The 14,240-nt window shown below is 38.8% G+C and overlaps 2 protein-coding genes across 2 annotated transcripts; one reads left to right on the forward strand and one right to left on the reverse strand.

Annotated features, from left to right (window-relative positions):
- Positions 1–346: 346 nt before the first annotated feature.
- On the forward strand, positions 347–4,129 carry kpna7 (karyopherin alpha 7 (importin alpha 8)). Its single transcript, XM_053329406.1, has 12 exons — positions 347–415; positions 515–658; positions 726–811; positions 1,193–1,361; positions 1,516–1,615; positions 1,904–1,986; positions 2,190–2,276; positions 2,367–2,543; positions 2,744–2,977; positions 3,339–3,521; positions 3,626–3,772; positions 4,027–4,129. Exons 1-12 carry the CDS (start codon positions 350–352, stop codon positions 4,093–4,095), a joined length of 1,545 nt encoding a protein of 514 aa, XP_053185381.1. The 5' UTR covers positions 347–349; the 3' UTR covers positions 4,096–4,129.
- A 3,301-nt stretch (positions 4,130–7,430) lies between these two features.
- xpa (xeroderma pigmentosum, complementation group A) lies at positions 7,431–9,882 on the reverse strand. Its single transcript, XM_053329394.1, has 5 exons — positions 9,490–9,882; positions 9,114–9,219; positions 8,447–8,612; positions 7,979–8,096; positions 7,431–7,848 (listed from the first exon to the last, which is right to left on the reverse strand). The coding sequence occupies exons 1-5, from the start codon at positions 9,770–9,772 to the stop codon at positions 7,694–7,696; spliced, it is 828 nt and encodes a 275-aa protein (XP_053185369.1). The 5' UTR covers positions 9,773–9,882; the 3' UTR covers positions 7,431–7,693.
- Between the last annotated feature and the right edge of the window lie 4,358 nt (positions 9,883–14,240).

Genomic DNA, 14,240 nt, shown 5'->3' on the forward strand with positions numbered 1-14,240 from the left:
GTAGATGTATGATGTGAAAATAAATAAAACTTTTTTTAACGGGTGGTCTTTGATTACTGAATATAATCAATGCTATAATACTGAACTCGCTATATTCTGTCTGCTTGCTTTTTTTCTTCTGCAGGTAGGCTAAAAGTTATCGGTCTGTCAAACACTTGGCTTCACCTTATTGGCGTAGAGGGGTGCTTGCTCGCTTCACTGCTTACAGCCGCACGTGCACCAGCAGTGTCGTCACATCAATCACAGTTAATTAGACTCACCTGAGGCTGCTCTGCCACTTATAACCTCCCTGAGGAAAGTTCCATTAAGTTTTCATCTTTGTGAGTTGAGCGCAGAGGAACTGTCCACCATGCCTACCAAGAATATGACCGATGAGCGGCTCTCCAAATTCAAAAACAAGGGCAAAGACCCGGCAGTAAGTTGACTTGATTTTTTTTAAATAATATAATTTTTTAAGAGCATACATATGAATGATTTCAAAGATACTACTTGCATGCATTTTGAACTGTTGCAGAAACTAAGAGAAAAAAGGATTTCGGTGTGCGTGGAGCTGCGCAAAGCTCACAAGAATGAAAACTTCTTGAAGAGGAGAAATATAACTTTGTCGTCTCTCCCGGATGAGGAGGCCCTCTCTCCTGATTATACCTCTGACGACAAGGTCAGTTCACGGAAATTCCCCGATTTAACTTGAGCTGGTAAAGTCTAACAACTTGTCTGTCATTTAGGCTCCTTCTTTAACCATTGAAGACATCATTAAAGCAGTGAACGGTGACTGCAAGGAGAGTCAAACCCGAGGTTGTCAAGCTGCCAGGTGAGCCACTAGCTTCCATTTAGCGCCAAAACCATTTGATTAATCGACTAACAGGAATTGTCTGGTAATCACATTACATACCAGAAGCAAAATGCCAATATCTCTAAGTGTGAGAATTCCTTTGTTTTCTTAAAATTTGGGCTGTTGGATAAAAATATGAAATTTGAGACTCTCTGACACTAGAAAACACAACAGACGTAAAAAAAAAAAAAAAAAAATCAACAGACCTATAGTTGTATAGTTTATATTGGCCTTTTTAGGCACAATTGGAAGCCCAATTGAATATTCAGCCAAATTCATCCATTAGAGCTAGTGTGAAGTTAATCCTATCACCCATCATACCTCAAGTTTAAATTGTGATTCCTCCCTGGTCGTCTAAAGGAAGCTGCTTTCGCAAGAGCGTAACCCTCCTCTGAAGGACATCATAGATGCTGGTCTGCTGACCCGTTTTGTGTCCTTCCTGGGTATGGATGATGAGCCAACTCTTCAGTTTGAAGCAGCTTGGGCTCTTACAAACATTGCCTCTGGAACGTCTTGGCATACGCAACAGGTGTTAACATCGTGTGTAATATCTAGCCTAATGTTTAATGTAGGAATGCTGCTAGAACCTCACTTTTCCCAGTTATAAGGTCTTTACTCTTGGTCTTGACAGTTTTGGTGTCCTTGGTGACAGAAAAGGCAAAGTTGTGTATTTCTGTCCTCAGGTGGTGGAACATGGGGCTGTACCCATTTTCATTTCCTTGCTGGGCTCTCCATTGTTGCACATAAGTGAACAGGCTGTCTGGGCTCTTGGGAACATTGCAGGTGAAATGCTACATTAACTTAATAGGGTAGATTGACATCATGCAATAATTTAACTTTTAATTGATAAAACTGTCAAAACAGGACACTGAATATATTCAGTAATATTTTTAAAGGGACAATTCAATGTACTCGTATGCCTTTCATCACATGTCAAACATGTAAACTTGGTGTTAAATATTAATGTCCAGCAAAGACAGTTGTGATCAGTTGTCATGATTCTGAAGTTAAACTCATTATCAATCCTGCTGCAGCTTGCCATATTAACTTCATGAACTAATTTCTTGACAGGTGATGGCCCGGCTTATCGAGACATCTTGATTGACTGCAATGTCATCCCAGCCTTACTGGCCCGCATCTCCCCAGAAACGCCAGTAAATCACTTTGAGACTAGCTCTGTATAAAGTACAGTCTTTATATTAAAAGTTGCACATAAGTTTTAGTGGACATTTGACCAAGCCTGACCTACAATGACATGGACACCTGAGGCTGACCTAATTAACTTAGTTTCAAGGGGTCAAGCTGTGTTTGAGGCTAACTTGTGTTGCTGTATACTCATGATTCTCTATTACTTCAGGTTGGATATCTGCGTAACCTAACATGGACATTGTCCAATTTGTGCCGAAACAAGAACCCCTTTCCACCCTTGTCTGCTGTCCAGCAGGTAACAGAACTGTTATAAAGCCATGGCTCTATTAGGTTTGACACACAGTGCCATAAATGGACTGTAATGTTGTTCTTTTGTTCCTTTTAGGTGCTTCCTTCTCTAATCCAGTTCCTCCATCTCAGTGATAAGGACATCTTGTCAGATGCATGCTGGGCAATCTCCTACCTCACAGATGGTGATAATGACCGTATTGATGTTGTGGTGAAAACTGGCATCATCCCTCAGCTGGTGGAGCTCATGAGCCACAGTGAACTCAGTGTTATGGTATCATTGTTTCATTCAACTCTAAAGTTCTCTTAAATACACAATATAAACTGATTAAACACTGTAGGCTCAATGCCTGTGACATGTTCTAGTTTTTGGAAAGGAATTTAACAATTGTCAGTCCTGCACTTAGACCTGATTTGTCACATGATCAGTGATTTCCTCCTAGTTGCTTCTCAACCTCATACCTTAACCTCCAGACACCAGCTCTTCGTGCCATCGGGAACATAGTGAGTGGGTCAGACGTGCAGACCCAGACAGCGATTGATGCTGGTGTTCTGAACATCCTACCTCGCCTGATGAGACACCCAAAGGGCAGTGTGCAGAAGGAGGCAGCTTGGGCATTGTCCAACATTGCAGCAGGTCCCTGTCAGCAAATCCAACAGCTCATCACCTGTGGCATGCTCACTCCTTTGGTAGAACTTCTCAGAAATGTGAGTATCACAATAGTAGCAGTGCTTAGCCATTTGAAGTATTGCAGATTATGTAACTGTTTCTGTATAGGCCTTCTCACAGACACTTTGACATGTGACATGTTGCAGTTGGTAAAGGTGGCTAATTCAATTTAGCTGCTTCAGTTTGCTGGCAAGCTAGTTGAGTCATGTCTTAGGGGGACACTTGAATAGTCATCAGTAGTTATATTAGGAATGCAACACCTTCAAATCTACTAGGCATCTTCAAAGGTTTTCTGGATGGGTTCATGCTAACCTGTCCAGAATATTCCAAATGAATAACCCATCAAACTGTAAGGTTTGACGGATGATCTTAACAATTACACAATGACATCTCTTCCAGGGAGACTTCAAGACTCAAAGGGAGGCTGTGTGGGCAGTGACAAACTTCACCAGTGGGGGCACTGTGGAGCAGGTGGTCCAGCTGGTGCAGTGTGGTGCACTGGAGGCAATCATAAACCTGTTGCAAGTCAAAGATGCTAAGGTCATTCTTGTTATACTGGATGCCATCAATAATATCTTCATGGTGAGTGGGGGTGGGGTTAGGATTACATGAAACTGGATTTACTCAACTCTAATTTGAGCCAAAACAGAACTTCACTGTGTAGCCTGCTGTACACAACTTTTCAGGCAGCAGAGAAGCTAGGTGAGACTGAGAAACTCAGCCTGCTGGTTGAAGAGCTGGGAGGACTGGACCGTATCGAGATGCTCCAGAACCATGACAATGATATGGTGTACCAGGCAGCACATAACGTCATAGAAAAGTACTTTACTGACGTAAGTTGCTGTATGCATGGCAAGTGATCATTTGAGTGCATGCAAGGTTTGACAGCTTGATACAAACGACTGACTTTCAGGAGAGGTTGGATTCATCATGTGGCTTTTTTTGGGGGGGTTTATTTAAAAAAAAAATGACACTTAAGTTTATTCTGTATGAAGGCAAGGAAGCCACTTTAACTTTTTTTTAAATATCACTTTAAATGGAGAGGGGCCTAAATCAGTTGAACTGAATTTGTATTTTTTTTTTCCAGGGGGAGATTAAGGAACTGAAGGTTGACTCTACAGAAGATGCATTTGTATTTCAGAGCCCTGGATTTTAAACAAACTTTTGTACAGTTGTCTATTTAGTGTTCATGTTTAAAAGTAAATAAATAAAATGTCATACAATCATGCCTCGTTGCCAGTAGTGTGCTATAGTACTACAGTTTTCAGAGTGTGAGGTGCGCCTTTCCTGGATGATACCAGAACTTCTGGGCAGGTGCAGCATTACAAGATGAGAAACTAAACATCTAATTAGCAAACTTCAGCTATGCAGGGGTGAAATTTTGATTTTAGTACCTTCATTGAGAGAGGAGCCCAAGTATGGTCCTTGGTCCTGATTAGCCATTACCAGTGTTATTTGGACAGTTTGAGATGTAACTAACAAGGATACTATCAAACATGCATAAAATCCAAAGTAAATGTAAAATACATAAAAATAGGTTAATTTGATGTAGTAACACATTAGCCTCAGACAGCTTGAATAATGGTTGGCAGTAAAATCAAAACAAGAACTACAAAAACACTAAGGGTGGCTGAGCAGGCATTTGAAGTTCATCTACCATTGCAAGATATCTGCACTGAACTGACTTTTCTAATTAAGTACTTGAAAGGCAATGAAACAAGTGACTTAATTTCCTGAGATTCATGAAATCAAAAGATGAAAAGCACAGGAGTGAGTAGTCTAAAGGACCTCCCAAACAAAGTGATTGACATTTCAGTTAAGTCATAAACTAGGCTTAACTTTCAGTTTTGACTAATAATAAATGGAAATCCCACTTTGTCCACATGAAAAAAAGGACGATTTATTTTATGCTTACTCATGGCCACTGAACAAACTGGTGTTGCCTCACAAAAATAAAACATTGGAAAGCCATGTTTTATTTGCATTTTAATCTGTAGAGTTTGCAGCTTTCATTCATGTTAATCTCAAACGGCTCATTTATGGCAGGCTGGCTTTTTTTATTTTTTAATCTGACTAATCATTTGCTCATTCAGCAGGTAAATTAGTCAATCTGTTAGTCTTGTGACTGATACCGTGCCTCTTTAAGGGCTCTGCACAATTACAATAAATGCTGTATATTTTTTATTATAGTGAGACATGCATGTATTTGAGTTGCATAAATTGAAAATGACCAAAATAAAACTAGGACTATTTAATGTAACATTTTTTCCAACAACCAACCAAAACTATCTACATGGGTGGACACCACTTGAAGTGAGAAGAGTGAGGTGAAACAACCCTTTAACTTCAATTTTCAGTCATGTTAGACTTCCACCTTTTTTAGAGTTGTCAGCAGAAAGAATTGTCTTGCGGGCTGCCTGAAAATGGGGAAATCCATGGAAGTTCTATTCCGAGTTAGACTCGGAGGAGGATGAAGTACTGATTCCTCCATATGAGATGTTCAATATTGAAAGAATGATTTACACTGATATTTACAAGCTGGAGACTGCTGGAGTTTATTTAATTGAAATTCAAGTTTGAGTTCATTCCTCACAAAATATAATCTCACCATAAGGTCCATTTCAGCTTCAGATTACATCACAATTGCCAACAGTAAAGGCTGCTCAGTTGCCATTTAGTTCAAATTTAATTTTTTCTAAGAACTTGAAAGACTTTTACCATGTTGACATGAACATTAAGTGGAAGTTCAGTCTTAACCTTAGCAATAACATTGATGAAACAGTCTTATCACAAGGTTCCTTTAGTGTATCAGCTCTACTTGAGATTGAGTTTCTACAGCTTTACTATCTCACAGCACAAGACCAGATCTAGTCAAAACACAGTTACTAGCTGCTCACCTTTTACAAGTCTGACTTGACTTTTTTTCTGCATAAAGAATTACTGTAGATATAAAACAGTTTACTCAAGCAGTTTTGAGAGTTTGTGCATCTAGTGTCATGCTTGTGTGAACTGAGACTGGAGGGGAGGGCATATGTGCTGGAAACTTTCTCAATCAGCTGTCTAATCAATGGTCTTCTACATGTTCACACACTTTTTTTTGCCATCAGTTTGGATTAGTTCACTGTCTATTTTGTCTTTGGTGTGTGGTGCTCATATACAGAAATATTATGTATCTAATGTCTTATTTCTGCAGTCAACTATAAATTAACATTTTTCCCCCCAAAGTTCATCTTTGATACTGGCTTATATAGTCATTCATATCTAAAGTTATAAAGAAATAGTGGGTTCCCCAGGAGCAAAATCCATAACACATTTAACATGACAGATCCACTCTACAGATAAGATAAATAAGACAGACATAGCTTTGTGTTAAAATGTATTCATTGATTTATAATTAAATCTGCAGCGTGTACAAAACAAAGGCATAACCTGGTTGAGAAGATTTTTTTTACAATAAATGAAGATTGGATTTACAATAAATTTGTGTTTTAAAAAAAGCACTATGGGTCTTCCCACAAGTGATAAAACAGCTCATTTCTAGCTTTAGATCCTCTAAAGAAACTATTTTCTATTTCAGTTCAGTAACATGCAGTAAAATGATAATGTGTAATCCACCTTTGCCCTTTTGTGCTCTAAAATATTTATATAGTTTCACAAATATCTACACCCACAGCTAAATAACAGACCTTTTTATCACTTACACAAAATACAAATTCATATTACAAAAATATGTTAACATTATTAATCTCAGTCATACAAAATTACCAAGTTTATTATCATCAGTATGTATATAATAGTGAATATCTGGATTTTGACAGTTTTTTCTTTCAGCTGATGGTATCGCATGTATGAACCATTTCCCACCAACTTCAGACCAAACTAAGACATCTATGCAATGGTACATTTTAGTTGAATTCTTATACTTCAAGTACAAAACAATTGATTATGTAGCTTGTCTGGTATCCTCTATAACTGACACCTCTTAAACTTTGTTTACTAACTCCTTTCCAAATATAATGACCTGGAATGAAGAATGAAATGACATCTGGCAAAATATCCTTGATCATAGGTCAGAAGAATTTATAGTGAGGAAATTGAGCTTAGTGGAAGATGAGAGAGGCAAGACAGGAGAGGAATGGCGTGCTAGTGCCTCTCACATCTACCGACCTTAGATGCACTAAAATACTGCCTCTGATATAATTATCACTATAAACATACAAACATCACATTGGTCACCCCCCACTATGGATCAATGGGACTCAATATTGAAGCATTTAATATCCATGTCCAGCTGTGTGAGATATAAAATTATGCTATGAATCTCCCGAGGTTTGCTCAGCATGCAGGGAAAACTATTTCACACAAGACAGAATTTTCAAGTTTCAGTATCGTGCCTTCCTTAATTTGTCCATTGTGAAAGTTTTTAGAGTTATTGCTAAAAATATACAGTCTTCTGTTTCAAACAGAAATTACTACTGACCTCAAGAAGTCATGCAGAGGAGAACTTTCTGGATGGAGAAATTCCTGGATGTTTCCTAACAGCGTGAAATAAAGAAAACGAAGATAGAAATCTTCACAGTGAATGTGTTTTATTTCAATAACTAATAAATACCAAAAAATAAAGACAAGAAAAAGAGTACTCCTGGGAGGAGAGATGGCTTGTGAAAGGTGTAAAGAAGTAGTAGTAGCACCAAATATATTCTACAAGTGAAGTCTGCAACAGTAAAAAAGTGTGTGTGTGTGTGTATGTGTGTCTACATCTTCTCGTAGGAGAGTTCATGTCCACAGGTGGTGCAGGTTTTCTTGTAGAGGTCCTCATCTGGATCCACCACCTCCTCTGGTCCGTACTGATGTTGGTGAGCGCTGGTGTCTTTGGTCCACATACTGCTCCTCACCGCCCTGCGTAGCTCTGACACACAGAAGCACACATCCCAAAATGAAACAGGTCCAGGCTCCATACTAACTTTTCTTAGCACACAGAAGATCGAGTGATACAGTGTGATGACTTTATGACAAAAGGAAATTGATTGGAAAGTAACCTTTGACTTTCTTGTTGAAGCGCTTTTGTTTCTGGACCTCTCTGTTCTCTTCTCTCGTCTCTTTGGCCTCCTCCAGAGCCTCCTCTGACCCCCACACCTCCATACACCTCTTCTCCACCTTGAGTCAACACAAATACACAGACACAACATAGATGGACTGATTAGAGCATTCAAGGGCCAAGACGAGGGGCAGTGGCATACTGGGCATGAGGCATACTGGGACATATCCCGATGGTCAACCAATGGACCGTCAAAAATCAATTTTTGGGCTAGTGGAATGTCAAAAATATGTTTTTATGAGACCTGTCTGCCTCTTTAATAGCCCTCTCTGCCTGTCATTCAGAGTGTGCATGAGAGCCTGCTGTGTGCTTGTGCGTGCTCTGGTCAATCTGACGGGTAGTAGAGAAGCTCTCATTCAGAGCTACTCTACTACACTGTTCTTCACAGTCTGTGTCTTGCAGTCAGTACCTGTAGTTTGAGGTAGAGCTTCATGTCCCCCCAGTGTGAGTTGTGAGGGTTTTTCTTCAGTATAAACCTGAGCGGAGGCTCTCTCTTGTCCAGGTCACAGTCCTTCAGCAGGTAGTGCTGTTTGGCTTCGGTTCGGGAGATCAGCTTGTGCTTCTCCTGGTTGTCTCTGAAGGGGAAAGATGTTTATACTGTTTATGCATCTGTTCAATTCATCATCATTTGATGACAAAATACTGGAAAAATCAGAAGAAGAGAGGCATGATAACAGAAAAAGAACGAAAAATAAAAATAAAAGTTGGTGAAATACAAACATAATTGACAGGATGAGAAAATGACATTCATTCATCTGTGATGAAAACTGAGTATTATTTGGCTAACCATATCAAGAGAAGACACAACCTTCTTCATACTAGGACCTCATACACATCATGCAATATCAGCAAGCAGTATGTAACACTGTGGGTTGGTAAAGATTTTCTCTTAAACTGATAAATACCATTTAACAAATGGATTCTGGGCAGACCCCTACATAATAACATGATACAAGACTGACAACTACGTTTCGATTACCAAAGATACAACAAAAAAAGAATTACAATGTAAAATCAGAGATTTGACACACTTTTCTGACTTTTTGATTTTTTTTTCTTCTGCAAAAACGACCTACCTGCAGTTGTCACACACATGCAGATCAAAGCTGTTGCTGAGGTAGGAGTCCATGAAGGGTTTTTCACACTCATCACAGAGGAGGTAGTCTGGCTCGATCACTGGAGCTGCAAATGAAACACACACATGTAAATAAGGATGCATGCACACATACGGGTTACGAAACACACATGTTTGGCTTCATATCCTTGTGAGGTCACTCACTGACATAATGCATTTCCTGGACTGGACCCGTACCCTAACCATCACAATTAAATATCCTCACAACACAGAAATGTCCTCTCAACACAGAAATGTCCTCATAACGCTGATTTTCAATTGAAATTTGTTTTCTCAACGATAGAAAGACAAAGACACTCAGCCACAAACACACTAACCTGGCTGATGCACCACTTTCTTCGCCCTCTGCTCTTCTTCTTCATCCTCCTCCTCCTCGATGAAAAACCCGGCCCCAGAGTCAATGGTCTTGGAGACTTTAGCCGCGGTCGCGCCTTCCACGGCTGACAAAGAGCGGCTCGCCAGTCGGGCTTGTCGGAGCATCAACGCCCGCTGCCGGTTCCTCTCGATTTTAGCCCGCATCGCTGCAGAAAGCTCGGGTTTGGGACTCTGTTCTGGACCGGGACCGGCAGCATCCACTCCCTCTAACTCTGACGGCTCCATGCTGCTCCATAAAACAGCGACCACCTCACAGAAACCAATGAACCGTCACCACAGATGTGTCATGTTATTGTTCGTACAATGTGCAGCTGAGCACTGTTATCCAACCTGTCAGCCGGGTGCTTCCGGTTTCTTCTTCTTCTTCTTCTACTTCATTGACTGTGAAGCTTTAGGTGAAATACCGCCATCTGTCGGTTTTATAAAAAAAAATCTCCTTGATCTCGTCTACAATCGTCCATGATTAAATGAACAGGGTCCTTAAATCTGATATTATGAAAAATAAATGTAGGCTACATAGGTCTCCCATACCTGCATTTATGGGCTTTACATTGACTTTTCTATCAAAACTTTATTAAAATCTTTGCTCCAACGTTTCAAAAGGCTCAATTTTTACTTTAACACACAGCTCATAGGTATACAGGATAAATTAAATCAGAGTTTACCATGTCAGTACTTTAAAAGCACGGTTCATCAACAGTTGAACAGTAACAATAGAAAAGCTAAGGGGGAGGGAAGGCAAGCAGAGAGGCTGAAACTGAGAGAAAGTGATCAGAAATGTACAGAGTGTCCATAAAGTCTCTTTACAATTTAACAAATGTATTACAAAAGCAAATGAATAGACAAATCTGTGGAAATGTAATCATTTAATACACTTATATATGGGCACCATTAGTTGCAAAAAGCACATCAAGACAGTACTCGATTTCTTGCCATGTTCACTGTAGCATAGCTTCATCAATGGTGGCAATGGCATCAGTGATGTGTTGCTTCAGGTCGTTGATGTCCCGTTTCTTTGTTCGAAACACGATACACAAATGCAAGGTGATTAAAAACTTTGATAACCACTGAGTACATAGAACAAATCTGATTAACATATCTCATCAATTGCTTTTGTAATGAATTTTTTTAATTGTAAAGAGACTTTGTGGACACCCTGTATATTGAGGAGCTGATTAGTATACTGGGAACAGCTGTGCAGGTGGTAGTCAAAATATTCATTTGACCTCAGAAACCACGCAAACATAATCAACAGTTAATTAATCCTAAATGCACCTTCAACACCTTAAAATAAATATGATTAATGTAAATAAAGATCTCAGGTTCTGCAAGATTTTATCACTCCGTGTCAGCTGGTTTTGGTGATTTGATTAATTTAAAATGTGTACTTGGAAATTAATGACTGCACCACTGAAGTCCCCACAGACAGGTGTGTTTATGAGTTTGCCTCCAGCTCATTGGTTGGTGGAGAGAATGAGTCAGCAGCAGTGAACAGATATGCAGATAGAAAGCAGACGGGTGAGTATGTCCTTCATTGGTTGTCCTCTGGTGTCAGTTAATCTCTGTTGCCTCATACCGATCATGGCAGCAAGCCACACATGCTGCTGTTGTCATGAGGCTGGTGTCATCCAATAAATTACACTGCAAATCTGATTGGTGCCGTGAGGGAGCTTGAGAGTGAACTGACTTTTATAAGTGTTTTGTTAAACATTCAAAAGCAGCTCCAAACACCAAGAGTGAAAATTTGAAAGTTATCATTTATTTGATCATATGACAGTTTATACAGAATTAAATGATATATATTTTTACAGTATAATACAGGATTCAAGTAGTAAATGAATATGATTCCATACTTGCATAATGTATAAGGGAAATACAAAAACATCTTACCATCTTGTCATGGCTTCCAAACTGGTCAAAGATGAATTCTTACAGTTGTTTCTAAATGCACTCATTCAAACACACATTTCCATGCTCAGCTGACTTATTAAAGCAATTGGAATAACATCTAAAACAATAGCTGATCATCTCTTGTTTCAGATTAGCTAAAATTGAAGGTGATGTCTGAGAATGGAAGTTGTGCTGTGTATAGACTATGTTGACTAGGATTACATACATGAGCTTATAAATACAGTCTTACAAATGTTTTATACATAAACACACTTTAAAACACACATTTTGATATTGCAAGTTTGGTCATTTAACTTTGTGGAGAATTGAACTCCTTTAATATCTTAATTCAGGCGGGTTGGGGGGTGGGGGGGGGGGGTCCACTTTAGAAACAATACCAATTTAAAAAATAGGTGGTAATGTAAATAGGAAAATCGGATCAATTTACCTAAAAAAGGAAAAACATCTATGTTAAAACAAAAGAAAAAAGAAACACAAATTCCTGAATAAAACTGGGCGCTTATTTTTGGGAAACAAATACTGAATATAAAAATTCAAAAAAAAAAAAAAAAAAGCAGTTCACCGTCTTTCACATTTATTTATTTTCTGTTGTTACAACGTTGCACTGTAACTGTAACAACTTACGCTTTTTATAATGTTTACCTTCTGGACAACAGTAAGAAAAAGAACAGTGGCGGATGTTATTTAAATGTCTACAGAGCCTTTATTGAGCATCTCTGATGGTGCTTCTCTTAGTAATGTTGAACATTACGGTGATAATAAATTATCTACATTTATAACAACTTTGTATATTTGACAGAAGTAGGCAACATGAGGGAAATGAATAATCAATTAATTAATCATTATTTAATTAAAAACGTGAAAATCAGTTTGACAACATATGTTGAAATCTCAATCATTAGCGGGTCATTTTTTGATTGATCCTCTTGTTTCTAAATGATTATGCTGCTCTCTGTTCTCTTGTAGCATGTATGCCACCAGTCAGGTAGTTCATTGTGCAACAGGTGGTTCAAATGATATACACAAGATGGAAAAGAGGATATTTGCTGGGATGGACAGATCCTTAAATGGGTCAATATATATATATTTGCATTCATATTCACATATGATGCATTCAATCAGTTGCTGGAAACATACACGTGTTTGAAGTTGGCCAACATTTGAATGGAAACATACATAATGAGAATCAAAGCTACAGCAGGACTATGTGGACTGAAATTTCATGCATTTTTGCTCAACATTACTTCACTACCTGACTAATGGCTCAGAAGTGTAAATCTAATAGAAAGAGGTATTAGAGAACATCAAAATGTGTCATAAAATTCAATAAATTTAAACATTCAGTGTTTTTGTCTTTGCATGAAGTATGGGTCTACAGGAGTTTGAAGTCTATAAATCCCTCTTAGTGTCTCACAATAAAAACAAAACAAACACATAGGAAAGCATGTGAAGCTAATGTGACCGCATTTTAAGCCTGTTTGATTTGACATAATACAAAAGCCCTACAGCAGTGGAGTATGAGGAGGAAATGCCAAGACAAAAATACTGCTATCATGTGCTTCCATATATAGAGATACATATGTATATATGTTATACAGTACATGGATTGTTTTACATCAAGACATTACAGAAGAAATCTGCTGATATCTGTTGATTCTGAACAATTTCTTTTAATAAATACGTTATTCAGAAAAAAAACACTTTTGAGTTTAACGATTGAAATACAACAGAGAACACTAATCTTTAGCCCAGACTGCATGCCCTCACATGCTCGTCATCAACTGGGTTGCAAATGTGACGCTGACCCATTCATGCCATGCACAATGATCGTCCATCATCATTCAGGATGGGGAAGTCTCTCCAATGCGGTGCATGTAAAGGCATACAGAACACGAAAAGTCACGCTCATAAGCTTGTAATATGAAAAACCTGAAATCACTGGGATACACTGGTATAAGAAGAAATATTGGGCATGATGATACCTCAGCCAATTTAATCTTTGTACACTTACTAGCTTACTAGCTCATTTATTGTACTATACTGTAGATATTCATGAATGAGTAATAATGCAAATTAACAATTTCTGCCAAAAATGACCTCAAATGAATGAATATGAATATTTCTCTTATAATGACACTGTAAAACCATTCAGGTGGTGGAATGGACACAGTTAAAATCTAAAGGTCTATTAAGCAGCTATCTCTCAGTTATCCATTTCTCTGGCCATGTTCCCAGTGACAAGACAGGATCACCCCAGAGCTTCGCTGCACTTTGAAACAAAAAATCAAGTCTCTTTGAGCCCCCTTATTCAGTTTGTATGCTTAACTAGGCTGCTTGCATGAACTGAAGAGGTACGTCTTACACTGCCACACAGTCCCTTGGTTGAAAAAGCAACAATCTTTGAAGATCTTTAATTGCAATTTCCTTCCAAGATGGTGTTCATGTAACTTGTTAACTTGTCCATGAGTTGCTTTCAGTAGGTTTCAACCAGTAGCAGATACTGAATGCAGTCACATAGTAGGGAGAGAGAGAGAGAGAGGGGAGTAGTCCCTCCTGTTGGGTGGATGCAGCAGACTGAAGGCCTGCCTGTCACTGCTGGAAGGTTCTGATCCACAGGTCTGGGTTTGCAGTGTTGATTTTTAGTCAGAGCCCCTGCCTAACTGGCATCCACAACCTGTGTGTGAGTGTGATGGTGTGTGTGTCTGTATGTATGAGTGTATGTTTGTGTGTGTGTGTGTGCGTGTGTGTGTGTGTGTGTGTGCGTGTGTGTGTGTGTGTGTGT

The sequence above is a fragment of the Scomber japonicus genome, chromosome 2 (genome assembly GCF_027409825.1).
Source record: "Scomber japonicus isolate fScoJap1 chromosome 2, fScoJap1.pri, whole genome shotgun sequence".
NCBI lineage: Eukaryota > Metazoa > Chordata > Actinopteri > Scombriformes > Scombridae > Scomber > Scomber japonicus.

Bases quoted from the DNA above. Each gene is read 5' to 3' on its own strand.
- kpna7 (XM_053329406.1), top strand. From the start codon at position 350: ATGCCTACCAAGAATATGACCGATGAGCGGCTCTCCAAATTCAAAAAC. The intron at 1,362-1,515 runs GTGTTAACATCG...TTCTGTCCTCAG, and splicing joins CGTCTTGGCATACGCAACAG to GTGGTGGAACATGGGGCTGT. The intron at 2,544-2,743 runs GTATCATTGTTT...CTTAACCTCCAG, and splicing joins ACAGTGAACTCAGTGTTATG to ACACCAGCTCTTCGTGCCAT.
- xpa (XM_053329394.1), bottom strand. From the start codon at position 9,772: ATGGAGCCGTCAGAGTTAGAGGGAGTGGATGCTGCCGGTCCCGGTCCA. The intron at 9,220-9,489 runs GTTAGTGTGTTT...TTTCATTTGCAG, and splicing joins GAAAGTGGTGCATCAGCCAG to CTCCAGTGATCGAGCCAGAC. The intron at 8,613-9,113 runs GTAGGTCGTTTT...TTTCCCCTTCAG, and splicing joins CATGTGTGTGACAACTGCAG to AGACAACCAGGAGAAGCACA.